This window comes from Schistocerca serialis, chromosome 9 (assembly GCF_023864345.2).
Source record: "Schistocerca serialis cubense isolate TAMUIC-IGC-003099 chromosome 9, iqSchSeri2.2, whole genome shotgun sequence".
Taxonomy (NCBI): Eukaryota; Metazoa; Arthropoda; class Insecta; order Orthoptera; family Acrididae; genus Schistocerca; species Schistocerca serialis.
In genome coordinates, this window is record NC_064646.1 from 16437866 (window position 1) to 16465040 (window position 27175).

Genomic DNA, 27175 nt, shown 5'->3' on the forward strand with positions numbered 1-27175 from the left:
ACGCAGTGCCGTAGGGGACCGCACCGCCACTTCCCAGCAAATTAGGGACACTGTTGCTCCTGGGGTATCGGCGAGGACCATTCGCAACCGTCTCCATGAAGCTGGGCTACGGTCCCGCACACCGTTAGGCCGTCTTCCGCTCACGCCCCAACATCGTGCAGCCCGCCTCCAGTGGTGTCGCGACAGGCGTGAATGGAGGGACGAATGGAGACGTGTCGTCTTCAGCGATGAGAGTCGCTTCTGCCTTGGTGCCAAGGATGGTCGTATGCGTGTTTGGCGCCGTGCAGGTGAGCGCCAGAATCAGGACTGCATACGACCGAGGCACACAGGGCCAACACCCGGCATCATGGTGTGGGGAGCGATCTCCTACACTGGCCGTACACCACTGGTGATCGTCGAGGGCACACTGAATAATGCACGGTACATCCAAACCGTCATCGAACCCATCGTTCTACCATTCCTAGACCGGCAAGGGAACTTGCTGTTCCAACAGGACAATGCACGTCCGCATGTATCCCGTGCCACCCAACGTGCTCTAGAAGGTGTAAGTCAACTACCCTGGCCAGCAAGATCTCCGGATCTGTCCCCCATTGAGCATGTTTGGGACTGGATGAAGCGTCGTCTCACGCGGTCTGCACGTCCAGCACGAACGCTGGTCCAACTGAGGCGCCAGGTGGAAATGGCATGGCAAGCCGTTCCACAGGACTACATCCAGCATCTCTACGATCGTCTCCATGGGAGAATAGCAGCCTGCATTGCTGCGAAAGGTGGATATACACTGTACTAGTGCCGACATTGTGCATGCTCTGTTGCCTGTGTCTATGTGCCTGTGGTTCTGTCAGTGTGATCATGTGATGTATCTGACCCCAGGAATGTGTCAATAAAGTTTCCCCTTCCTGGGACAATGAATTCACGGTGTTCTTATTTCAATTTCCAGGAGTGTACATAAACGAAATTTGCTACTGCTCTTATTTGAGCTATTTTGGAGACCTGTCTACAGCTCGAGCACGGGTGAAGTCCTATTTAGATGAAATTTCGCATTTCGCTTGAGGGAGCTGGGAAAGGATCTAAGCTACCCTCCCACCCAAATGTGTTACTCTCACATGGTAGGCGTCATATAAAAAATGCTGCAATTGCGTTTCTACGAAAGGAGGGGAGTCACGGAGGCAGCGGTTGATAAAACTACTTACATAGCAGACACTCCCTATTGCTACAAGTTGCAAAATACTTGTATACAGCGTCAATAGAAACAGTGTTATTTGTTAACTGTTATGTTGCACGTATATCAGCTTGACTGGAACAGAGTCGTCTCACTGTGTCGGTCACGTTGTCATAAGATTTCTGAATAATGGTAGTCTAGACAGTGTTGCACAATGATTTATATTCGGCCATCATAGAGACATTCGGGGACGGTTCTTGCCTATCTGCATAGAGGAGCTGCTCATATGCCAGACATGATGTGACAGGTGAGAAGGTGTGTTGAACATGTCTATGTATTTTGTGAACGTTTTAAGAAAAATAAAGTTCATAATTTGATATATCAAAACCGGGGCGATTTTTTAAGAACCCTATACATAGTGTTCTAAGAGATCTTGCTATAAAAAATATTTCTTTTTATGATGGTTGAATGAAGGATTACTTCAAAGTTTTACTCGTATAATCTTCAAGGCTTAGGCAGTCTGACCTGTTTCAGTTTAACAGTTCACCTCTTTCTGGAACAACTTACACCGCGTCTGTCTGAAGGGGTACAGTTAAGAGTAAATTTGGTATGTAATTTTTTTCCATTGTCAACATATTATTGAAGACTTTATTTTGACACTCTACAATGTTGTCTTTTTCATACGCATAGCCCTTTTCTTATTCAGTATCTCCTGGAGTAGGAGTTAACTGCACGTATCATTCTCATACCAGCTGCTTGGTAGCTCTTATTTAGTAAGCGTCTAATACTCATTAAGGTAAATGACTTGGTAGCTTACAATCTAAAGTAAAATTTAGAATGCCGTGATAACACTGTTTATTCGTATAAAGTCAACGGTTATAAAACTTTGTAAATCAGAAGACACTGAGAGTATAAAAAAGAAACCATGTGAATGAAATATAAAAAAATGTCAATTTTTTACATTATATTGTAGATGGTAAAAAGTATAATAAAAGTAAATAAAAGTATATAATTTTGATCTGCCAAAAGAAAAATAAATCGCATCCTTGGGGGCAAGAACGTTTTTGCAAATGCTAATGTAGACTTCTTTCTGTCCACGTAAGGTGGACTGCTGTCGATACTTTAAAACGAAAAACTAAAATTAGATTGACCTACATAAATTGCGTAGCTAATTAAAGATATTGCACACTATTCACAGTAGATAGGAACTCTTTTATAAAATACTTTTAGATATATAGCCTTCATCGATACAATATTGAGCAATTGTCTTCCCTCTAGCACTATTAGGTCATCGACATTTGAGTAGAATTGTCTCTCATTATATTACAGAGTCTGAGATAATTATCACAACGTTAGTGAACGTGTAGTCTTTGCTAGCATATTAAGCCGCTCGATAAAACGAACCAAATGATCTCGCTTTCATCTGACACGGATAAAATAACAGCTAAAACTGTTTGTTCTATTTATTGTTGCTACTTCTTGCAGTCCTCAGTTTACATTACGCAATGACATTTGCTTATCCAGATATTGACCAATTCCCACACATGTGTAATAACACAGATACATGGCATATATCTGAGAGAACAGAATGGAAGGAATGCCATACATCTGAGAAAACAGAAATGAAAGAGACCTGAGCTTTCTGTCTTTTCCGGTAGGCGGGAGAAAAATTTCCAGATAGCCATCTGTGTGGACACAGGATTTTTTCCGATTTTATTTCACATCTTTTTGGCGGCTGTCCCAACTGCCGTCAGTAAATGGTCTTAAACACGCTTGCTTCCTATACGCCAATCAGGATGTGAGACACTCTTTTCTCAAGACCACAACAACGCCATTATTTACACCTTAAATCCATTCTACTTTCGAATATAGCTCTAGAGTGCTTCTATCATATCCAGCCGTCTTGGTACACTTATGAGCTCCAGAGCACAGTTGTCTTATTTTTGGGGATAGGACGCTGGTGACAGTGTGGATAACTCTGGAATATTAGGAGCAGTTTAAATCAAATTAGTTATTGATATGACTTACTGTGTGAAAAATATTTTGTTCAGGTAGGGGTCGTTTATGGTAGGATAAGGGCTGAAGCAGTGACAACAAAAAATAGTAGAAAACGAACTGTATTAGTGCCAAGTGCATTGTGTTTGGAGTTTATAAGCTGATTGGTGACAGTGCTGATGACATTTAATCAGTAGGGATGTTGGTGATTGTACAGAGTGACATGTAGCTCATGAAATCGAAACGCTTGGAGTTATTTTTATCAACTTTGCTACACATACGACTTACTGATGCAAAAAATATTGTGGGCTTAGCACACTCCTTGCGCTGGAAGGAAAAAAAAGTGTAAGCATAACCCTCGAAAGCTTAGAGAAACTGCAATCAGTTTTACAACACATTTGGGCACTATATAAGAAAGGCAACCCTAGAATCGCTAGGAATGGAAAGTCAACTGATGACATTCAAATCGCTAGGAATGGAAAGTCAACTGATGACATTCAAAGTAATCGAAGACATATTCCTTTCCTTTTGCTTTTTAATGTAATACTAGAACGAGTAAGTAACTGGACAACGGCAGTTAATCACACGCTGTCTTAATGAATTGATTACTGGGTTTTCTAGCATTCTTATTTGAATCTCGACTGATTAGGTATCCAGACAATTAAGTTTCGAGACACTTTTCTTTTGATCTAAGTCAACAGAGCAAGAGAGAGCTTGGTCGAAAATGGAAATGGATCTAGGACGTAAACAGAGGCTTGTTGCCAGCAAACCTCACAACCTGACTGGAGTCCAAGGAGCAGGCATGTCTACAATCATGCTTAGCAGCATCTGAGTACACCGGTGATAAAAATGCTATACAGAGCAGAAGAACCACGAACTCTGAGGAATGCCGACCATATTGTTATAAAGAAATGTTTCTCCTTTGATCATGAGTAATTATGAGTTGGATGTCTGTAGATCTTCACTGTCCTTCACTAAACACTGGCATGTGTTCACGAGAACTCTTGCTATACATCCTGTGTCATGCCGTAAACTCGCAGCTGGAGAGAGCTGGAAGTGTTTTCGGACCTTTCAGATGTAGGCTCTAATGATAACGTCATTTGTACATAGCTTCTCCTAAGGACGGAAGGAATCACGCACATTTCGTCGTCGTCGAAACATCAGTTCGGTGAGGACGTGGTGACGTCTTCGTCGGATTCCTCACTCACAGCTGCTGCTACAAAGGACACGACCAGGTCTGAATGCGCCTTGGCTTTTCCGCCGGGACCAGCCACCGCCACGGCCCTGGGTTCGAAGTGGACGTCCACCGGTTGGCCGATGGGCACCACGGCGTGTGAGATGGGGTTCGCTATGGCGGTACCATTGCAGCCAGCCACAGCCTCCGCCTCCGGCTTCAGAATCAGCGTCGTCGTGCCAGGCGGTCTGTTCGGATCGGTGTGGTTCTTGCGCCAGTCCATGAGGTCTTGCGAGTCATTCCACTCTGGCCGTCGGTCGAGGATCTCACGTAGCTTTGACAGGGCGGGTCCCAAAAGAGCTGGCTGTTTCTGGTTTGTGACTTCTTTGCTGTCATCAGGCAATTTCTCTGTTTGTGGTACTAGTCCCTGATCCATTGGATGACTAACGTCTGTTGATGTATCAGATTTATTGGACGTTTTCTCCAACTTCACTTCAATCTCAGAGCTTTGATTAGTGAAACTTTTTTCGTTCAAGTTTCGTTCTGCATCACTTCCTTTGGAAGGGCTGGGTCCTCCTGACGCCACGTAATCTGAATTTGTCGGTACATCTGAATTCCTTACTATAGCCTCTAACGGTTTGGACTTTTGGAATATGTTGCCAAACCCATGTTTCCCCAGAACACCAAAATTGCCCACACGGTGCGGTGGGCTTTGGGCTTTTGTGTAATCGTACCTTGCTTCATTAAATGGAGTAAATATCCCTCCAGATGCGAGTGGCACTTCACTCTGAACGGAGCCCCAGTTTGCTGAACTTTTCTGAATTGCGGAGGATTCACTTAACTGCTTCAAGGGACCATCGTTCTCATGCTGGCTATAGATCGTAGATGGAAAATGGGAAAATGGAGACCTGTTAATCGGTAACCTGGAGGTAGTGAGAGGTACGTGATACACTGGGTGTCTGACGGGAGTGACTAACTCCCCGTTGACGATGGTGTACAGGTTGGTGTATCCTTCGTCTCTGGGGGGATTCCATTGGAAACTCTGTGCAGCTCTCGTTGGTTGCAGCGCGAGCTGCGGCTGGTAGACGGACGGTATTCGGTGGATGACAGTTGGGATCGCCACCGGCTGTTGAGCTCTGAACTGCTGTGGTGCGTGGAGGAAGCCCCACGGCGGTGGCTGCGACCTGGGGAACAACAGGCACACGTGTTCCCTTCACTGCGTCAGCGCGCCAGAGGGACTGAACAACTCTACCCTTGCCACATGGAGTTAGACTACCACTACGGATGCAACATGCTTGACATGCGCTAGTCTTTCCTTTTACGAACTCATGCTGGTTATTGTAGCAGATGTGAGGACGAGGAATGCAAGTCACAAAAAAAAAGGCCACAATGTACAAGGAATAGACAATTCTTTATTCCTGAAGCAAATTTTATATAATAAAGCTATGCTATTAAATAAATACAATTAAGTTATATTTACAAAATTAAAATCAATAGTCGTACAAATAGAGTATTTTACAGTATTTTAGAAGATAGATACACTTCATTTTTCGCACTTGTATAGTATTTTACAATCTGAGTCTAGCATTATGAAGTACTTCTCAGATTTATTACGTTTGAAATATCCTGAGATATGTTGGGGAGGGAGTAGTGACAGAATTGGGCCTGTCACAGAGAGCATTGCCCGCTTAAGGAAAGACGCTGAGTATTACCCCCAGTCTATACCCCACTGCAATATGAAAGATTCATCCTGGCCATTATATTCTTGCTATCACTAAAAAAATTCGAAAAACAGTAGAGATAGGCTATCTGCTGTACTAAACTGCGTTTTGCACTCTAGTTTTGCCCAGCACTTGCATTGGTTTTTCACGTTGATATTAACGCAACTCGCCCTTTTTTCACATGACATCTTGTGAACCATGGATGAAGGGTATCAGACGGATGTCATATTCCTTGACGTCCGGAAAGCGTTTGACTCGGTGCCCCACTGCAGACTCCTAACTAAGGTACGAGCATATGGGATTGGTTCTCAAGTATGTGAGTGGCTCGAAGACCTCTTAAGTAATAGAACCCACTACGTTGTTCTCGATGGTGAGTGTTCATCGGTGGTGAGGGTATCATCTGGAGTGCCCCAGGGAAGTGTGGTAGGTTGTTTTCTATCTACATAAATGATCTTTTGGATAGGGTGGATCGCAATGTGCGGCTGTTTGCTGATGATGCTGTGGTGTACGGGAAGGTGTCGTCGTTGAGTGACTGTAGGAGGATACAAGATGACTTGGACAGGATTTGTGATTGGTTTAAAGAATGGCAGCTACTTCTAAATATAGATAAATGTAAATTAATGCAGATGAATAGGAAAAAGAATCCTGTAATGTTTGAATATTCCATTAGTAGTGTAGTGCTTGACACAGTCACGTCGATTAAATATTTGGGCGTAACATTGCAGAGCGATATGAGGTGGTACAAGCATGTAATGGCAGTTGTGGGGAAGGCGGATAGTCGTCTTCAGTTCATTGCTAGAATTCGGGGAAGATGTGGTTCATCTGCAAAGGAGACCGCTTATAAAACACGAATACGACCTATTCTTGAGTACTGCTCGAGCGTTTGGGATCCCTATCAGGTCGGATTGAGGGAGGACATAGAAGCAGTTCAGAGGCGGGCTGCTAGATTTGTTACTGGTAGGTTTGATCATCACGCGAGTGTTACGGAAATGCTTCAGGAACTCGGGTGGGAGTCTCTAGAGGAAAGGAGGCGTTCTATTCGTGAATCGCTACTGAGGAAATTTAGGGAACCAGCATTTGAGGCTGACTGCAGTACAATTTTACTGCGGCCAACTTACATTTCGCGGAAAGACTACAAAGATAAGATAAGAGAGATTAGGGCTCGTAGAGAGGCATATAGGCAGTAATTTTTCCCTCGTTCTGTTTGGGAGTGGAACAGGGAGAGAAGATGCTAATTATGGTACGAGGTACCCTCCGCCACGCACCGTATGGTGGATTGCGGAATATACATGTAGATATAGATGTAGAACGTGAAAGAGAATCATTCCTAGTGCAACCTGCTCAACAGCTGAGCAAACAATGAAAGGAAGAAGAGACCTTTGACGATGATGTTTCTTCCATATACTTTAACTGTGAATTTCATCAACTAAGAGACACTTCTGATTGATTTACGGTGCACTTTATGTGAGTACCAGTTTTGGCTTTATTTTTGGGATATAAGGATTATGTGCAACTGACGAGGGAGTGATAGAGAGCGATGGGTGAAGAAGCTATTACTAAATCCAACCCTTCTTCCAAATCAACTCTCCCTGCGGCAGTGCCGACATAGTATGTTACAGAAGAATTAGTCCCAAGATGATGTTTATAGGTGATGCAGGAATGAGAAAGATTGGTGGACAAGTACCAATGTCGCTAGGAATACGCTACATCCATCACCAAAGTAATTGTCTTCGTTTTCCGATGTTAAGAGAGAATTTCTATGATTTCTTTTTTTCTGAACAACGACAAAATTTTGAAGAAACATTTATTGGGCCTTAAAATTCAAAAGAGGGGAATGCAGAGAGCGAAATCCCCGGTTTCCTGAAATGTTGTTCACTCATTTACGATAACTTCAAGCAAGCAATTCTTTCACTCAGTTCCACAGGTAGAAACATAACGGAAAGTCGTCGTCTACCTGACCAACAAAAGCATCTGAGGCATTAGGTGTGTGTTTGAAACACAAAACATGAATTTTGGAGATACAATTAAACGCATCAGTAACTATCTTAAAGATGATACGATAAAGAGACTTCGGAATATTCGTCAATGTTCTTCAGTTGTGAAAACTAAAGAAACTATTTTGACGTAAAAGTAAAAAAGAATTGGAGGCCAATAAAGTTATCAGGGCAGTGAACAAGCGCCAGGAGGCAGTCTGAACTGAATCCACAGTTATAAGTACCAATAGCTATGTCTGTTGATACCCGCAGCAGCGATGAGTTGGTTGGTATTGGGAAGAAAACCTCATGCACATGGCAAAGATGTTAAAGGAAATGGAAATTTGTTGTACGTTGGCACGACAGGTAGAGCAGAAAACACGTTGATGAAGGACCTGCAGCAGGGATCACTATTGTCCCACGAGTTCTTCAAACATGTGTATTTCAAGCACGGTACGCCAGAACTCAGTTTCGGGCATATACGTAAGCTGATTATCTGGCCATAGCGGCACAGACAACGACATCTGACGACACTGAAATGCGTCTTATTAACTCCATAGAACCATTAAAAAGAATCGAACCTAACAGTGAATTTTACTCTGTACTCAGTGACGCACATGAGTAACGGGGAAATGGACAGAACTGTCAAGAGCGAACCAATCGCTCATATTTCAGTCATATTATCTGAGGGTTAAATTAAAGTGCACACCCTAGTAGAGACACCATGTGGAAGGCGCAAGTCGAAAATGAGAAAGAAAATATTAAACAGTGACAGGGACGATTCGACGCAGTATTGTTAAGACCCTGAGAACATCACTTAGGCTAAAATATTAGGGAATACTGGGCTGCCGTCTGGATACGCAACAGAGATGCTAAGAACACCAACATACACTTCAACGAAGTGACACGAATAATCTCTGTGGCTCTCTCATGTACGCCTAGTGATGGTACACATAAGTTCTCATCATCTCAGACGTCTAGCAACACTGACAATACATAAAAATTGTGAGTCACCAATCCATATGTTTCTACTGCAAAGTAACCACTCAACCTCGTGAGCCATTTTTTCTATAAGATGAGGAGGGTTCGTAGCTTCATGTAGATTTATGATCGAGCTATGACAGTGTCCGAGTTTGGATTACATCAAAGACTGTGGGCTCATTGGATAGTTTCGAGTTACAGTGGGAAGATTTAGATGGCAAAGAAGTGTGGCCTTACCGAAGAAGCAGGGTGTGACTCCAGGCAGGTGCAGAGTTCACTAGTGGTTTACTGAGTTGGCACTAGTTAACAGACAATGCCAAAGAACAGCTTAATGACTTGAAAGTTTAGATTTGGTATTAACGGACAAAATTTAAACTTTCAGGTATGAAGTTTCAAATTTAATTTTAATTATTATACATATTCGAACGAAACCCGTGCACTATATACGAAAGGCACCCCTAGCATCGCTAGGAATGAAAAGTCAAGTGATGACATTCAAAATAATCGAAGACATATTTCTTTGCTCTTGCTTTTACTATAACGAAAAATATAGGTATGGAGTAAGACACACCTAACACCCCTAGGAGTGAAGTAACTGGGAAGCAGGTACAAAATGAGTTGTTATAAAGGAGCTTCCAGATGAAAGTGTAAAAACCTCGCTCTCTTAAGCACACTTTTTGAGACTATTTAAACTTTTAGCTTTGGCTGATATGTAATGTTCTGCTGAGTATACTTAAGACGAAATTCCGTGTTTTTATGAGTGTGTAACAAATATAAGATGAACATCAACAAAAGCAAAACGAGGACAATGGAATGTAGTCGAATTAAGTCGAGTGATGCTGAGGGAATTAGATTAGGAAATGAGACACTTAAAGTACTAAAGGAGTTTTGCTATTTGGGGAGCAAAGTAACTGATGGTGGTCGAAGTAGAGAGGATATAAAATGTAGACTGGCAATGGAAAGGAAAGCGTTTCTGAAGAAGAGAAATTTGTTAACTTCGAGTATAGATTTAAGTGTCAGGAAGTCGTTTCTGAAAGTATTTGTATGGAGTGTAGCCATGTATGGAAGTGAAACATGGACGACAAATAGTTTGACAAGAAGAGAATAGAAGCTTTCGAAATGTGGTGCTACAGAAGAATATTGAAGATTAGATGGGTAGATCACATAACTAATGAGGAGGTATTGAATAGAAATGTGGAGAAGAAAAGATTATGGCACAACTTGACAAGAAGAAGGGACCGGTTGGTAGGACATGTTCTGAGGCATCAAGGGATCACAAATTTAACACTGGAGGGCAGCGCGGAGGGTAAAAATCGTAAAGGGAGACCAAGAGATGAATACACTAAGCAGATTCAGAAGGATGTATGTTGCAGTAAGTACTGGGAGATGAAGAAGCTTGCACAGGATAGAATAGCATGGAGAGCTGCATCAAACCAGTCTCAGGACTGAAGACAACAACAACAACAACAAATGTTACGTCAAGTGCAATTATAGCATAGTGACTGGCATTTATTAAAATAGTTGCTCTTAATAAATAACATTCTCTTGTTGAAGGCACAGTTGTGAATGTTTATGTACAGGGATTGATATACCAGTGTAGATTACTAGAGAGTGGCTGAATGGAAATACACAGTTGGGCCGACGGCGAGTATTCTTGCTCCGGCAGGCAGGGGATCCCTGGCACTTCTGGGTTCCGAGGACCCCACGGGCAGGCTGATCACTTTGGCTCCAGGACCCAAGATTGCGAGTCCGTTGGGCCTGGCATAGACGATCCCTCCGGGTCCTACCACGGATGTCCCTCCAATCCCGCTGTCTGCAGAGCCTCCTGGCCCGGCAATGGCCACACCTCCCTTCTGCACTAAAAGCCTGGCCACCACGGGTCCGTACTGTACAGTGGACAGCTCCACTGGCTTCGGGACCTCCGCGCTGCTACCCTGCGAGCCAGACCCTTCTTCCTCGCCAGTGAAACTGGTGGCATCTGCGCGACCGGTCCTCCCTCGGTGTCTGCCCTTGCCGTTCTTCTTGCTCTCGTCCCGTTCGTCCCCAAAGTCTCCTCCGCAGACGTCCGACTCTGGTCCGTACTCGACCATGGTGGTGAAGGCGTTGTAAAAATGGTTGATCGGATCTTTAATAACAATGGGGAAGTAATCGGAAAACGGCCAACTGATGCGTCCCTGCACGCCACTTTCGAGTCTGTTGCTGTCTACGGCTGATGCGTACGGATACGGCTGCCCTGCAACGATCGACGGGTAGAAATTCATGGTGGTAAATAGGTTAACGTCAGGCACTTTCCCATCGTTGCGTACGCTGCCAGACGGTTGACTGGTGACAGGATACGTTTGTCCGCTTTGTGCGATGAAATTCTGGCTACTCGGGCTTTGAACAGGAGAACCAGTGGCAGGGTAGCTCTGTGGAGGAACCACCTGCATGTTGGTGCCGAAATTATTCTGCCCTGTACTCGGAACTCCAGAAATTTGTGGGCCGACTATCTGCCCCTGTGGAACACCGCTCACTGCCACGGGGAATGGCTGCCTTGGGTCAACTATAGTCTCCTGGTGCGTTATCCTTCGCCGCACACCCCCTCTAGAGCCACTTGAATAACCAGTACTGTTGGTGTTCGCCCTCTGCAGCAGGTAACTGAGGATCGGGTTCTGTCCAGTTCTGTCGGGCGGCAGCTGTCTTCCGGATCGGTGATCCACCACCAGATTTTCGCCGTCGCCCTCCAAAGGATGGAGTGTTGTGACCTCCTGATAACCTCCAGCATACCGCTCACCATTCTCCGCTGATTCGACGTGCTGGGAAGCCATCTCCTGAACGTTATGGTCCATCACCGCATCGACTCCGCTGCAAGCAACGGAGAAACATTGATTTACTATAGAAGTTTCAGTTCACTTCACTGGTCGCTATATGTGAACGAGAACAGTGGAGAAGAAGCGATAAGGTAGATAGAAATCAAAACCAACAGACTTTAACTACAAATGTCAGCTTAAAAGTGATTATAAATAATTCAACACAGAATTGATTATAAGATACAGAATTCATTTTCCTGTGAATCGAGTCATGATGTGTCCTACACATTCAGTAAGAATCTTTCATACTCAAGAAAGTAAATTTATCGATTATATTTAGCAAAACCTTTTGATTACGACTTAACGAGTTTTTGTTTCGTGCAAACCCTAAGGGTTGGCAGAAAATGAAACAAAATACACAAATTCAAACAGTGCAAGATCTTATGATTATGACTTAACGAATTTTTCTTTCAGGTAAACCCTAAGGATTGACAGAAAAGGAAACAACGTGCACAAATTCAAACAGTGCGTGTTATGTCTGGTGCCAAACGAGGGCTCTTCCTCTTCCGCAGTACTTCTGAATGGCTGGAACTCAAATATAAATTTCTGAGGGTTGCTTCTGACGCGAGAGTTCAAAGTCGTGAAAGTAACGAAGATTTTTCTAGAGGGCAAATGAGAATGTTTTGAGATACAGAACTTGACAGTGATACAAGTAGAGTTAGAAGAATTAAAAAAGATCTACGACCTTATTGGACAACATAAAACAGACCAAAATCTGAAGAGTGGAGGACTGTTGTAGGCCGATACATCATCTGTCTGTCAAACACGTAATCTTTGTTTCGCGTTTTAAAGAATTACTACGTCTAACGCATAAGGTATCGAGGAAGAGATGTGTTTGCTCAGTAGGTTTGAGCACCTAGAAAATATCACATTCACGTCGGCAGATGAAACAAATTAGTGATTTTTATTTCGTTATGGTTGACTTCCCAATCTTTTAATCCAATGCTTTGAATTCTTCACTGCTCGAACATGTGTTACTGGACAAATAACTGAGGAAAGAACAGTAATCGATCGCAAAATCCATCGTTTTATAGCAACAGATCACTATTTCAACTTTTGCTGTGCACAACGGCATCATATGGATTCGAATCTAAATGAAATAATTTGTGGAAAATTCGAAACACTTTGAACCAACAAAAACAAAAATTAATTGACGTATGTGAATTTTTATGGTAACGATCGACAGCAAGGGTTCCTTACTTCAAAGACGCAACGAACAATCCTTTTTAACTAGTCGAAGCCGGCCGCTGGTGGCCGAGCGGTTCTGGCGCTACAGTCTGGAACCGCGCGATCGCTACGGTCGCAGGTTCGAATCCTGCCTCGGGCATGGATGTGTGTGTTGTCCTTAGGTTAGTTAGGTTTAAGTAGTTCTAAGTTCTAGGGGACTTATGACCTCAGCAGTTGAGTCCCATAGTGCTCAGAGCCATTTGAACCATTTTTGAAGTAGTCGAAGTTTCACGGTAAATGAAGACTCATCAAGTGCATTTCTTTCATAAGTTACGAAGTAGAACAGGTCTTTAACTAGAACAGATTTTTACCGATAACGTGTTTATTGTCTGAATTACGCATATCTTGAATGGTGACAGGCACTAATGGGTGCAGTAAGTAGCTTCGGTGAATAAAAGCATCTACTGTACGCGCGATCAATTCATCACCTACACTAACTCGACTGCAATAAATGTTACGGTTTTGTCATGCGTTTACAATGAGATCTCGGCGAACGCTCGTCTGACTGAAAACATGTGGTCTATACACTGGGTGACTTTCCAGTTTATGTATATTCGCTTGAAATGGTATCGCTATGGCAATAAAGTGCAATATCCCATATAAGGTATCAATTTAGAAACTGGGCTTTGTTGCAAATTCTATCTTGTATGATGTTGCAGAACAGATGCAAGAAAACTACGCTCTTGGTTCGTTGGCTAAGCAGGTAAGAGTACCGCTTAATTTTACCTCTAACTTTGTTTGTGTTGTACTCTGTATCTAGTGAATACTAAAGTTGTAAACGAATTGGGTCGATCACCTGAGGCACTATGGCGAAATCCGTGTAACCTTTTTCGTGTAGGATCATCAACAAAGATCTACCTTCGTAATATGAAAGATTCTTACTCGATAAGTATTTGGAAGTTTATTTCGTTAAAGACAGTCATTATCAGCTACTCCCTGATGCATGAATGGTGATGCAAATCGATGTATTTCATAAGGAAAACCCCAAAATATAGAAAATAAGAAGTAAGAGACAGTTCTCCGAATTCCTGTTAGTTCTGCATGAAAGTTAGATGTTAAATTTACTGCAAACGTCAACCACAACTCACCTTTAGTGTTAAAGATCTTCCGTGTCGACCGATACCCTGGTGTGTTACTGGATGTATATGGTCAGCGACAGAAACAAAATTTGTCGTTGTTTAACGTCATCTCGAAGAGCAGCCCCAGTGAACTCCGACAGAAAAAAATCTGTTGTGCCATTCACTTTCCTCCGGTACTCATTCGAGAAATCCGGCGAAAATGTGTGTCAACAGCATTCACGCAGTTTAATCGATAAACAAGAGCATTATCCGGTCGTCCGTTCGTTCCTGTATTCAATTAAAAAGTGTTACATCGATTGTCTATTTTGTAATGCTATCTGGTATTTTAATCAATGATTCGTTCAAATAATCCTGTGAACAAATTGTAGAAAAAATACGCGATTCTATGAACATTGTATGAGTGTATGGAAAGGAAGATGGTTCAGTTTTGTTTTTTCTTTCAGCAAGGACATTGTTAATGGTAATTATATTCACTTAGTAAGTTTTTGGACGGAATATTCAGCAGATACATCCCAATAACCAAATAACTGAAACGCTGATTGCAGAAATGGAAGTAAGTCCGTGTTTGTACATTTTACAAGAGAACGAAGAAACTGAATACCTTTTTCCGGTGTGAGAGAGTATTACATATTTTTATATACACTCGTCCTATAGACAAAACAGCTCTGAGACGATCAGCTTATGAATTTAGTTTCAATTGAAGTTTCTAAATATAAAAATTCGGATAAAAGTAATGACGTTTCGTGCAGTCATCAGAGTCATTTATGGGCCTATGTCTTCGAGCCAAGCTGCTGAACTCGTGTGATTGTTACACACATCATGTGTCTTAACGTCAGTCAAATCCATTACTGCTATAAAATGTGTTACGAAAGATTTATGGTCTTGAAAGTCTCTTCGGGTTTGCTGCCGGATCCTAAAATCTACTTGACTCGACAATTCGGCGATCCAACTGGTCGCCATCTTCAGTAAAATGCTGCTTCTGCTGATGAGTCCCGCTGAGAACTGACGCCACGTTGCAAATCGACGTCCTATATAGGCCGCCGTTCAGTACATGGCGCATGCGCCGCCCATCACGGTTTCTGCTTTCCTAGACAGGGAGGTGACGCCGCCATTAGTGAAACACTGCTGGCAGCGATATATCGCAATAAAGGCCGCACCGAAGAACGTTCAGCTTTGGTGCGAGATAATACAGGATTCCACGTCTTGTTAAGAGGAAACCCATTGTCTCTGTTGATTAAATAATCAGCCAACCTAATTTCAATCGCCTCTTTATAGACAGTGTTCCAAAAACCGGAAATTTTGGCAACCACAAGAGTTTGCTCAAATTTCATATTGCGTCCCTCATTTAGGCAGTGTTCTGCTACCGCCGATTTTTCCGGCTGTTGTAGCCTCGTATGACGGCGATGTTCCACACACCTGTCATGCACTGTGTGAATAGAACGGCCACTGTAAGCCAATGTAAGACAGCATTTTCCTGAAGATGGCGACCAGTTGGATCGCCGAAATATCGAGTCAAGTTGATTTTAGGATCCGACAGCAAACCCGAAGAAACTTTCAAGACTTATTACGCCGGGAAAGCCTACGTAATCACATCAAGATTCATGGTACGTGTGGTTCTGCAATCATCGATCCAGTTAGTTAAGACACATGGGTTACACTGTTACCTCCTGTACTACTGGAAGCGTCAGTTCAAGCAATTATATCCTACTATCTCAGATCATACTGCACTGGAGGAGTCGACTAGCAGCGCATAATACCAACTAACAGCGTCAGCCTACCGCCCAGACGAGCCGCCACCGGCCGTGGGTTAGTACGGTTAGTTCGTCCATCGTCCGCTTGAGGGAGAGCTTACTTGAGGCTGCCGTACTGCGCTCTGGCGGTCCTCGTGGGAGGCTCCGGCTCTTCAGCAGCGTCCTCGGCAGGTCGGGCCCCCACCGCCGCCACAGCCACCAGCGCCAACAGTAACCACCGCTGCAACAAACACGTCACATTGTCACCACTCGTCTGCATCGAACAAGATACGTCACTTCTTAAAACAATGCTATAAATATATATCTGCAGTGCTTTCATCGAAAAGCTATATGTACACACATAAAAATATCTACCCATTAACACTTTCGAACTCTGCACATCCTCACATTTGGCGATGCATCTTTCCAAGGTCACCTGAATCTCCGGTTTGAGTTGTGTAACAGCTGTAGAGAAGAAAAGAAAAGCCACCATCTTTGGCCACAACACTCGACGATTCCATTGTCCCGAATTCCATCTTTCCATCTCCAGCCATACCACTCCCTTAACTTGCACAGTAAAGTAGCTAGAACTAAACTGTTAATTCATAGGCCGGCCGGGGTGACCGAGCGGTTCTAGACGCTCCACTCCGGAACCGCGCGACCGCTACGGTCGCAGGTTCGAATCCTGCCTCGGGTATGGATGTGAGTGATGTCCTTAGGTTAGTTAGGTTTAAGTAGTTATAAGTTCTAGGGGACTGATGACCTCAGAAGTTAAGTCCATCGTGCTCAGAGCCATTTGAACCATTTTTTTGTTAATTCATACTTCCTCACCATGTACCATAAAGCACAAAACGTACTAAAATTACTGACACCTATACCTACATCTTTCTGTCATCCTCAACTCTTTAATTTCTCATCTGTCCCATCATATCCTACGTCAGTGTTGCCTAGACCTTTGCCCCTACAAAATTTTACAAATCCTTGAAATTCTCGAGAGACACGCAGTCGGCTTTGCATTCTGGACACGATTGTCTTCCTCGATTCGCGCCCTGTACTAAAGCACCCTGCGGGACACTTCCTCCGTCCAGAATGCTTCCGAACCCCGCATGTGAACTATAGAACCCAATTCCAGCATTATGCGAGGCGTGTTTTTTAAGTACGTACCGTTTTGAAATTAAAAAAAGACGTGCTAAGATATCCCAATAATCTTATTTTTACACGAAATCCTGTAACTTAATCTACTTTTCTACATAATTTCGCCGGCCAGGGTGACCGAGCGGTTCTAGGCGCTACAGTCTGGAGCTGCGCGACCGCTACGGTCGCAGGTTCGAATCCTGCCTCGGGCACGAATGTGTGTGATGTCCTTAGGTTAGTTAGGTTTAAGTAGTTCTATGTTCTAGGGGACTGATGACGTCAGAAGTTAAGTCCCATACTGCTCAGAGCCATTTGAGCCGTACATAATTTCCGTCAACATTGACGCACTTGTCATAACGTTGTACCAGTTTTTGAATACCCTCCTCATAGAAGTCTGGCGCCTAACTTGTTAACCACTGCATCGTCACTGTTTTGACTTCGTCATCGTCTTGGAGACGCTGACCGCCCAGGTGTTTCTTCAAGTGCAGGAATAGATGGTAGTCACTGGGCGCAAGATCTGGGCTGTACGGAGGATGATCTAGAGTTTCCCACCGAAAAGATGTGATGAGATCTTTGGTCTGATTCACCACATGCGGACGGGCATTGTCTTGCAGCAAAACGATGCCCTTGCTCAACTTCTATGGACTGTTGCTTTGATTCTGGTGTGACGTAGGCCACTCATGTTTCATCGCCCGTAAAAATTTGGCTTAAGAAATCATGCACATTCATCAACCCAATGTGCGCACAATTTGCGGTAATTCAAGTGCTCGGTCAAAAAGCCATTCAAAACACTACGAGAAACATTAGGAAAGTAATCCCGCAAGGAGGAAATCGTAAAGCGTCTGTTTTCTCTCACCTTATTGTCCACTTCCTGCACCAAACATTCATTAACGACCGAAGGGCGCCCACTCCGTTGTTCATCATGCACATTTGTGCGGCCATCTTTAAATGCTCTCACCCACTTTCTTACCATTCCATCAACAGTAATGTTTTCTCCGTAAACTGCACAGATCTCACGATGAATATGATCGCTTTTAGGCCTTTAGCACTAAGAAATCTTATAACAGCCCCGTACATCACTGTCGGCGGGACTCACGATTATCGGAGGCATCTTAAACACTCAGTACACAACGTAAACAAGGAAGAATCAGACTGTAATGGCGTCAGTGCGTCGATTAAGGTACAGGCTTTCATGTAAAAAGAAAATTATTGCGATATATTAGCACATCTTTTTTTAATTTCAAAACGGTACTTACTTAAAAAACACGCCTCATATATTCTGCGTCTCTAACCTAGGTACCCATATCACATCTGTAATGGTCCTGGATGCTTGCCCATTCTCTTCAACCGAAACATCAGATAACTTCCATTTTAAAACCATTTAGTATGTCCGAACTTATACTTTTCTTAGCAGTTATAATCTACAACGTCCCTTCAAATCACTTTGAGATGCCCCTTACGGTTTTTTTATTGCCCCATTACAGAATCATCTTTTCACTTATATCATAAACTTGTTATTTTTCCATACATGATCAAAAACACAATTTCAGACCAGGATTCATATCATTTTCACTACAAGATTTTAACTAGTGTACAAATTACCAGTCTTCTTAGTCTTTTTTTTTTTAACACATTAACATATTGAAAATGTTAAACGTTTCTTCCATGTACAGATTTAAAGCAATAATTTTATTCCATATTTTAACATCATTGTAATAGTCAGAACAATTTTGACTGAAGAACGGCCCTTCTCCTCAGTAGTCCACCCACACTGAAGGAAATCGAAAAATATAAATGAGTATCGACTCCAGTCGCATTAAATGCTGCGTACCTGTTACTTGGACATTAAAGTAACAAGTTGTGCACCATCAGCCTGCCTCGATAATATGTTGCTATCTGGCTATATATTTCATGTGGCCGACAGAGGCTACAGGAATAAACATCGTAGATCGTCCCTGGGACACCAGAGCTAGAGCTAAAGGAAGTGGACAGGTATTGACAGCAAATACGGTTTAGATGGTTGGGTACTCATAATGTAAAGCAGCTTCCAAGCGAATGAGAAGCTTCCATTGTCGCACTATGATCTCCTCTCTCTTTGTTAGTAAAGAATGAACAGATTTTCCACTTCCGCGCCATTCATTAAGTTGTAAGCTGCCGTTATTATAACGGCACTGGCAGCCATAGAGTGGTGTTTCAGCACCTAACGGACTCCACTACGGCGCTGTCCCTTTGTCTGTTTGACATACGTGCTCGCATACTACGCTACGTCGAAAACATCGGAAATTTATCACTCGGGACCATAAGATTTTTGAGATACCCGCCAGGTTAGCCGAGAGCGCTAATGAGATGCTTCCTGGACTCGGGTAGGCTCGCCGGCCTCGAATCGAATCCGCCCGGCGGATTACCGACGTCGGCCGGTACGTCGGCCAGCCTGGATGTGGTTTTTAGGCGGTTTTCCACATTCCGCTAGGTGAATACCGGGCTGGTCCCCACGTTCCGCCTCAGTTACGCGACTCGCAGACATCTGAACACATCCGCACTTTTCCATGATTTACACTAGTCGCAGACAGCTGGGGACACAAATTCCGTCCCAGGGGGTACGGGGTGTCGGCAGGAAGGGCATCCGGCCACCCCTTAAAACTAACCTGGCAAAATCCGTTCCTAACCGTGCCGACCCAGCGAAACTATGGGACAAGGTGCCAGCAAAAGAAAGAAAGAAAGAACCATAACATTTCTAAGATCCGTTTATGAGACACCGAACGAAAAATTAACCACCTCCCATAGATATTACTCAAGTACTGAGTAACAGACTGGCTAGCTAAGATAACGGTCTAAATTCGGCGAAGCGGAGTTGACAAATTTCTCTCGGTTTTCCATATTCCGCTAAAGCCACACATTGATGGTTGGATACCGTACAGCCACAGAATGTTGGGTATGTTGATTACAACTTTTCACCAGCTGCTCGAATGGGATTCCGATCTGGTGAGCTAGTGGACCTGTCGACGCGCGATTGGATGCCTGTTTGTAAAACAAAGAACTCATGCCTGCTGCCTTCTGAAGACGGCTGTTCTCGTCTTAGAGGACAGGAGTGCCTGCAGCATCACGATGCTGTGCAAGAAAGGAGTAACACTTTGACAACGATAATGCAAATGTAAAAAATGTAATTCATGTGTGCGGTAACCTGAATTAATGAGTCCAAATAATGTTTCGAAACTCATAGAACCACCTCCGGCCTAACTTCTTCGCTCCCTCGGTTCACATCCATGGACTTTTATTCATTTTCCTTTTCTTGCCTCTATGAATAGGCGTATTTTTCCGCTTATAGACCGATGGTCCGAGAGCATGGACGTACAGTTTCTAGTTTTAAAACCAAAGCGGAGAACCTTGGAAGGTTAGTTTACAGCTTGTCGTGCGCAGACAATGGTTACCTGCACAAATCGAAAAAGTATGTAAGTAATTACTGTGCCTAAATATTAGACTGACAATCTATATTTTTTGCTAACGTACGCTGACTTTTCTAGCTATTGAGAATTAGTTCAGAATTCCATTCATTTTGTTCGTTGCCATGAAATAATCCATTTTCGAATGTCCTCATATGTGGACCGCAGGTCACAATGCATTCTTAATAATTTGAATTTGGTCTTCGGTAATGGAATACTGAAATAACTGTTTCTTTTACACTCAACAAAAATGCATAAAATATTAACTGATGAGCAATTAGAAGCTCTTTTCAATGATAGAAATATGGAATTATGTGATTAGGAAGATGGCGAATTCTCGTTTTTGACTGAAGATTGTCCTACTAAGCTTGAAGAAACTGCCTTGTATGCATTAAGAGCGTTAAGGTGTCGCAGCATTAGCTAGGATGTCCTTCTACATTGAATTCCTCTGACAGTGACGATGTAGATTATGAAGAAAATGTGAAAAAAGGCCAAGAAAAGCTGTGCTGCAGCCATTTACAAAGTTAGGTTGGCCAACTTCCAAAATTTGTCGAATCAATAAATACCTCAAAATAAAGGAAACCTGTCCGCAATTTCAAGATAGGGGCATGTCGGTCAAATGTGGAATGTATTCATGAATTGTGAAAAATAGCCGGCCGAAGTGGCCGTGCGGTTAAAGGCGCTGCAGTCTGGAACCGCAAGACCGCTACGGTCGGAGGTTCGAATCCTGCCTCGGGCATGGATGTTTGTGATGTCCTTAGGTTAGTTAGGTTTAACTAGTTCTAAGTTCTAGGGGACTAATTACCTCAGCAGTTGAGTCCCATAGTGCTCAGAGCCATTTGAACCATTTTTTTTTTTGGACCATCAAAAAATCTTTCATTTACGTTTGTGTCATGTTTCTTTATTAGTTTGCTGACGCACATGAAAAGAAAACTTCAGACATTGTGGGGTAAACGCATTATTGGTCCGTCGCTCGACTGCACTCGTTGCTACGTTTGAACAGATGCAAAATCATGAATTGCTGGATCCCAATAAACGCATCCAATCAGCAACTGTCCAGTTGTTGAGTTGTTGAGCCCATTGTAACCGTGCAGTTATATGTACCACTGTGAGCAATGGCCTTTCGCGAGATACCCGATTGCGAATGTCCATTGCTCAAAATGGTTCAAGTGGCTCTGAGCACTATGCGACTTAACATCTGAGGTCATCAGTCCCCTAGCCTTAGAACTACTTAAACCTAACTAATCTAATGACATCACACACATCTGTGCCCGAGGCAGGATTCGAACCTGCGACCGTAGCAGCAGGGCGGTTCCGGACTGAAGCGCCTAGAACCGCTCGGCCACAGCGGCCGGCGAATGTCCATTGCATTGCGTTCCATTTGCAATGTTCGCTCGGGAGCTGATTCACATAGACGTGTGCTGGGTTCTCTGACAGCGCCAGTTCCTGTCTGGTTCGAGAGAGGGTTTTACTGACAATTCCTCCGGTCCCTGTCTGTTAAGTACTTTTTACGACTATTAATCTTCTACCGCGTTACATTTCTGAGAGCGGTACTCCGTTCCGAGTAGAAGCTTTGGACAGTCTGAGTTGATTCACCAACAGATCGGGCAAATTCATTCGCGGTGTGGCCATGAACACTTCCAAACATGTTAGCTCCTGTTAAAATTTGATTTGAAAAAACTCTTTTTAATGACTGGATCGACTTTACATAAAAATATTAAAATTAGTTGCAAATAAGAGCCATATACATATCTGTAGACAAGCAAAATACAGAAAATCGCCTTAAAACCTCTTCACAAAATAATATTAACTACAGAAAGGTGTACGTAGAAACATTTTCATTATTTGCACTAGTGCATAAAAGTTTTCTCACTGAACTTACCTTCCATAAAATTTGCGAGTTAATGCTTGATGTGATTTTTAGTTGTACAACCAGTTTCTCAGGTCTGCGTCTTATATGAGGATGATATGCTCTTAAATTTTCAGAGCAACAGTGGAATCTTTGTATTCATTTACAGATGACAGTTCCATCGTATATTAGTTCCGTAGGTGACACGTTGACATTTTCACGATGAAAGATAGGTTTCTAGCTTTGTTCCCTCCATTCATTTAAAAATTTTTAATTTTACTTGTATGTAAAAAAATTGTTAGAATATTTGCTTGTTCTCGTGTATTCCTACAGTGTACAGCCAGGCTCAACTGTGTCGTTGCGTTCCACAGAAATGCAAGTCACCGCATGGTGATTGTTACTGGCACTTTGGGACACCCAACTTGCGTTCATTCTTTTGTTTAGTATGAGCATGGTATGTTATACCGAAAGTTCAAAATATTTTGTTGTTGTAACATTGTATAGCCGACTGTAAAATGGGGCGAGTCAAAGTTATACCAACATTTTTATTCCAAATTGTTAAAATCCGAGGCTGACAGACATACAATGGAGCAGAGAAGAGTGATTGCAAAATTATGGAAGCTGTGCAGTCGGCAGCAGAAGTGCGATTAACGTTTGTGGAACGATTTCCAGATAGACGGCCTCCAACTCATTTAGGAATTTTTCGCATTTACCAGAAGTTTGTAGCAACTGGGTCAGTAGCAGCCAGTTATTACTGAAATGTGGGTCGACAAGGAGCTGGAAGAAGTGAAGCATGCATTGGTTAAGTGCAGGAGGCCATGCTACGGAGTCCATCAGAATCGACGAGACGTTGCAGTCTGGAAAGAGGGATTCCACAGCGGACAATGCGACGCAGCAAGGCATTGTTAGACGAATTATTGTCACTCACCAAGCTACCTTTCATACCAGTGGTAATACTAATCGTCATAACACAATTTTCTGGGCCATTTAAAATCCACGTACCGTTCATCGTTCGAGATCATGAACGTATATCACCGAAGGTAAATGTGTACTGTGCCGTGACCGCTACTGTTGTACTTGGCCGATTTTGCTTTGCAACCCCATAGGAGAATGCACGTGACTACTTGCAAATGCTGAAAGAGTTTGCCATCGATAACATGCTCCAGCATCTTAAACGAGAAGGGTATTTCCGTGATGATAACCTCGGTGTTGCTCCCCCATAAGGTCCTCCTCCAAGGGTACCATGATGGTACACCGCCGCATTTTACTCGTTCCGTTCGTGCTTATCGTGATCAAACGTTCCTAAAGTGTTGGATTGGTCACGAAGTATGACTGTTATGGCCTCCCCAATCTCTGAATCTCACAACCTGTGGCTTTCTGTTATGGAGTATGGCGAAGGATCGCGTGTGTAGTACAAAAGTGACAGACCTCAAAGAAGTCAAGGACAGAGTAAAAGGCGTGACATCCAACATTTACACAAAACTGTGTGTTTTATGGCACTAAATTGTACAGTTGAACGCTAGTTTGAGTGCGTTAATCGTGGTGGTGGTCAGGTTGACACTCTGTGTAACGAAAACTCTGAGTAAATGCTTTCTCTGAAATAGTGTCCACGTAATTTTAGCTCACCCTGCATGTATATGCTTTTCACCTACGTTCTTATGTACTGCCATTTTTACCAGAGTAGTAGGTTTCACTTTTGTATTTTGGAATTTCTTCGAACATTGCTATCTTGAATATTACTTTTTAAAGAGGTTGTAAGGCGACTTCCTGTATTTCGCTTGTTTACAGATCTGAAAATAGTTGTTGCTTACAACCAAAATTAGATAGGCATCTTCTTGCGTAAACACATCTACATCTACATCCGCAACCATATTCCCCAAGCCACCTGACGGCGTGTGGCGGAGGGTACCTTTAGTACCTCTATCGGTTCTCCTTTCTATTCCAGTCTCGTATTGTTCGTGGAAAGAGAGATTGTCGGTATGCCTCTGTGTGGCCTCTAATCTCTCTGATTTTATTCTCATGGTCTCTTCGCGAGATATACGTAGGAGGGAGCAATATGCTGCTTGACTCCTCGGTGAAGGTATGTTCTCGAAACTTCAACAAAAGCCGGTACCGAGCAACTGAGCGACTCTCTTGCACAGTCTTCCACTGGAGTTTATCTATCATCTCCGTAACGCTTTGGCGATTACTAAATAATCCTGTAACGAAACGCGCTGCTCTCCGTTGGATCTTCTCTATCTCTTCTATCAACGCTATCTGGTACGAAACCCACACTGCTGAGCAGTATTCAAGCAGTGGGCGAACAAGCGTACTGTAACCTATCTCCTTTGTTTTCCGACTGAATTTCCTTAGGATTGTTCCAATGAATGTCAGTCTGGCATCTGCTTTACCGACGATTACTTTTATATCATCATTCCATTTTAAATCACTCCTAATGCCCATTCCCAGATAATTTATGGAATTAACTGCTTCCAGTTGCTGACCTGCTATATTGTAGCTAAATGATAAAGGATCATTCTTTCTATGTATTCGCAGCACATTACACATGTCTAGACTGAGATTCAATTGCCATTCCCTGCACCATGCGTCAATTCGTTGCAGATCCTCCTGCATTTCAGTACAATTTTGCATTATTACAACCTCTCGATATACCACAGCATCATCTGCAAAAAGCCTTAGTGAACTTCCGATGTCATCCACAAGCTCATTTATATATATTGTGAACAGCAACGGTCCTACGACACTCCCCTGCGGCACACTTGAAAACACTCATACTTCGGAAGACTTCCCTCCATTGAGGATGAGATGCTACGTTCTGTTATCTAGGAACTCTTCAGTCTAAATCTAGACTTTAAAAGATTCTTGAAAAATGTTTTATATTTCAATAAATTACATAAAGATCGATTTCGCCACTTTGTATAATATTAAGAATTATTAATCAAACGATGGAAAATGCGGGATCGAATGTAACTGTATTAAGAAAAGGGCAGTTGCTACTCACCATATAGCGGAAATGCTGAGTCGCAGATAGGCACAACAAAACCTTTGTCGAAAAAAGACGACATACACACACACACTCACACACACACTCACATGTACACATACACACACGCACCCAAACGCAACTCATAGCAGATAGGCACAACAAAACCTTTGTCGAAAAAAGACGACATACACACATACACACACACACACACACACACACACACACACACATATACACATACACACACGCACGCAAACGCAACTCATAGACACGACCACAGTCTTTGTCAGCTGAAGCGTTGCGTTTGCGTACGCGCGCGCTCATGTTTGTACGTGTGTGTGTGTGTGTGTGTGTGTGTGTGTGTGTATGTGTGTGTGTGTGTGTGTGTCTGTGTATTGTCTTTTTCGACAAAGGTTTTGTTGGCCGAAAGCTCATTTTTTGGCAATTTCTTTGTTGTGCCTTTCTGCGACTCAGCATGTCCGCCATATGGTGAGTAGCAACTATCCTTTTTATAATATTGTTGGTTCATTTTTGCTCTTCTGTCTCAGCGTCATACCGACTCACGTTGCTGCGCTGAATCCATCCAGCCGACTGACACAGCCACAGCACTAGAGTGCTATGACTTCCCTCAGCAGTATAGCGGCTCACACAGCATGGCACGAGTGCTGTACTATTTGCAGCGTTAGCAAGCGAATAATGGAGTCTTTAAGGGGGGTAGGACGTCAAACGGGATGACTTGGGCGGGAGAGACACCACAGGAATTTTCAAATTCCACTGTCTACACTTTTAAAAATAAATTGATAAAACTTTGTCAGAATGATCAGAGAGGATTCAGGATTTACCCTTATAGTGGTGGACGTTCAAAAATATAAGAAAATAATTTTTTTTTTGCATTTGTATTTCACCTTTTGTTCACTTACCATTGGCTGCATTTGTTGCTCTAGGTACACTTTCCTTCATAAGTAAGGGAGATTCTTCGATGAATTTTGTACAGCATGCAAACCATACTTACAGGTGTATGAAACTCTAGAATTTTCCAAATCTATTAAAAACTGTGGTAAAAATTAAGATAATTAACTATAAAATTTGAGGTTTTTCTAAGCATGAAGTTTAAAATGTAACAGCACATTCATTTTTTCATAAATTAAATAATTTCTAGAGTTTCATACACCTGTAAGTATGGTTTGTATGCTGTGCAAAATTCATCGAAGAAACTCTCTTACTTATGAAGAAACGTGTACCTATAGCAACAAACGGAGCCAACAGAAGTGAAAAAATGATGAACTTTCACATGTAAAAAAATTTATTTTGTAATTTTTTTGAACTTACACTGCTATGATTGTGAATCCTGAATCCTTCCCGGTCATGCTGACAAAGTTTTATGAATTTATTCGTAAAAGTATAGACAGTGGAGATTAAAATGTCCTGTGGCGTCTCTCCTGGTCCAAGACGGCCCGTTTGACGTCCTGGCCCCCTTCCCCCCCCCCCCCCCCCCCCCTTAACGCGGTGACCAGCATGTTGTCTGGGGAGGTTCCCTGTTTCTTGGCAGTCCTTTACTGCGCATATATTGCAGTTCGCTCCTTGAGATAACCATGCGCTGCTGGGGCAGGCAGCAGCTGCAGAGTCGAACATCAACTGCTCTCGCTTCGCCTCGCGCCATTAGCACGAGGCTCGGTCACCGACCCAGGAGTTCGACCCTCGCCAAGGCCGGCGCAACGGCCGCATTCCCCGCAGGTGAACGCCACGGCTCACCGCTCCGCATCCGCGCTTCTGCTGCTAACGGCTGTGCCCGATGCCCAAGGACGCGTTTTTAGTCAGCGGCAGAACGGAGAACCAGAGGACGCGCCCTCTACCGCTGTTCCGGTACATCGCGGATAA

At 43.2% G+C, this 27175-nt stretch overlaps 2 protein-coding genes across 2 annotated transcripts in view; both read right to left on the bottom strand.

The window, feature by feature from the left end:
• Positions 1-27175, bottom strand: part of LOC126419878 (translation initiation factor IF-2-like) — a 128271-nt gene that overhangs the window by 76108 nt on the left and 24988 nt on the right. The window contains exon 2 of the mRNA XM_050087128.1: positions 16011-16129. Coding sequence (XP_049943085.1) covers positions 16011-16129 — 119 coding nt within the window. The remainder of the gene's footprint in view (positions 1-16010; positions 16130-27175) is intronic.
• On the bottom strand, positions 5752-11843 carry LOC126419877 (uncharacterized). Its single transcript, XM_050087127.1, has one exon. The coding sequence runs from the start codon at positions 11829-11831 to the stop codon at positions 10608-10610; it is 1224 nt and encodes a 407-aa protein (XP_049943084.1). The 5' UTR covers positions 11832-11843; the 3' UTR covers positions 5752-10607.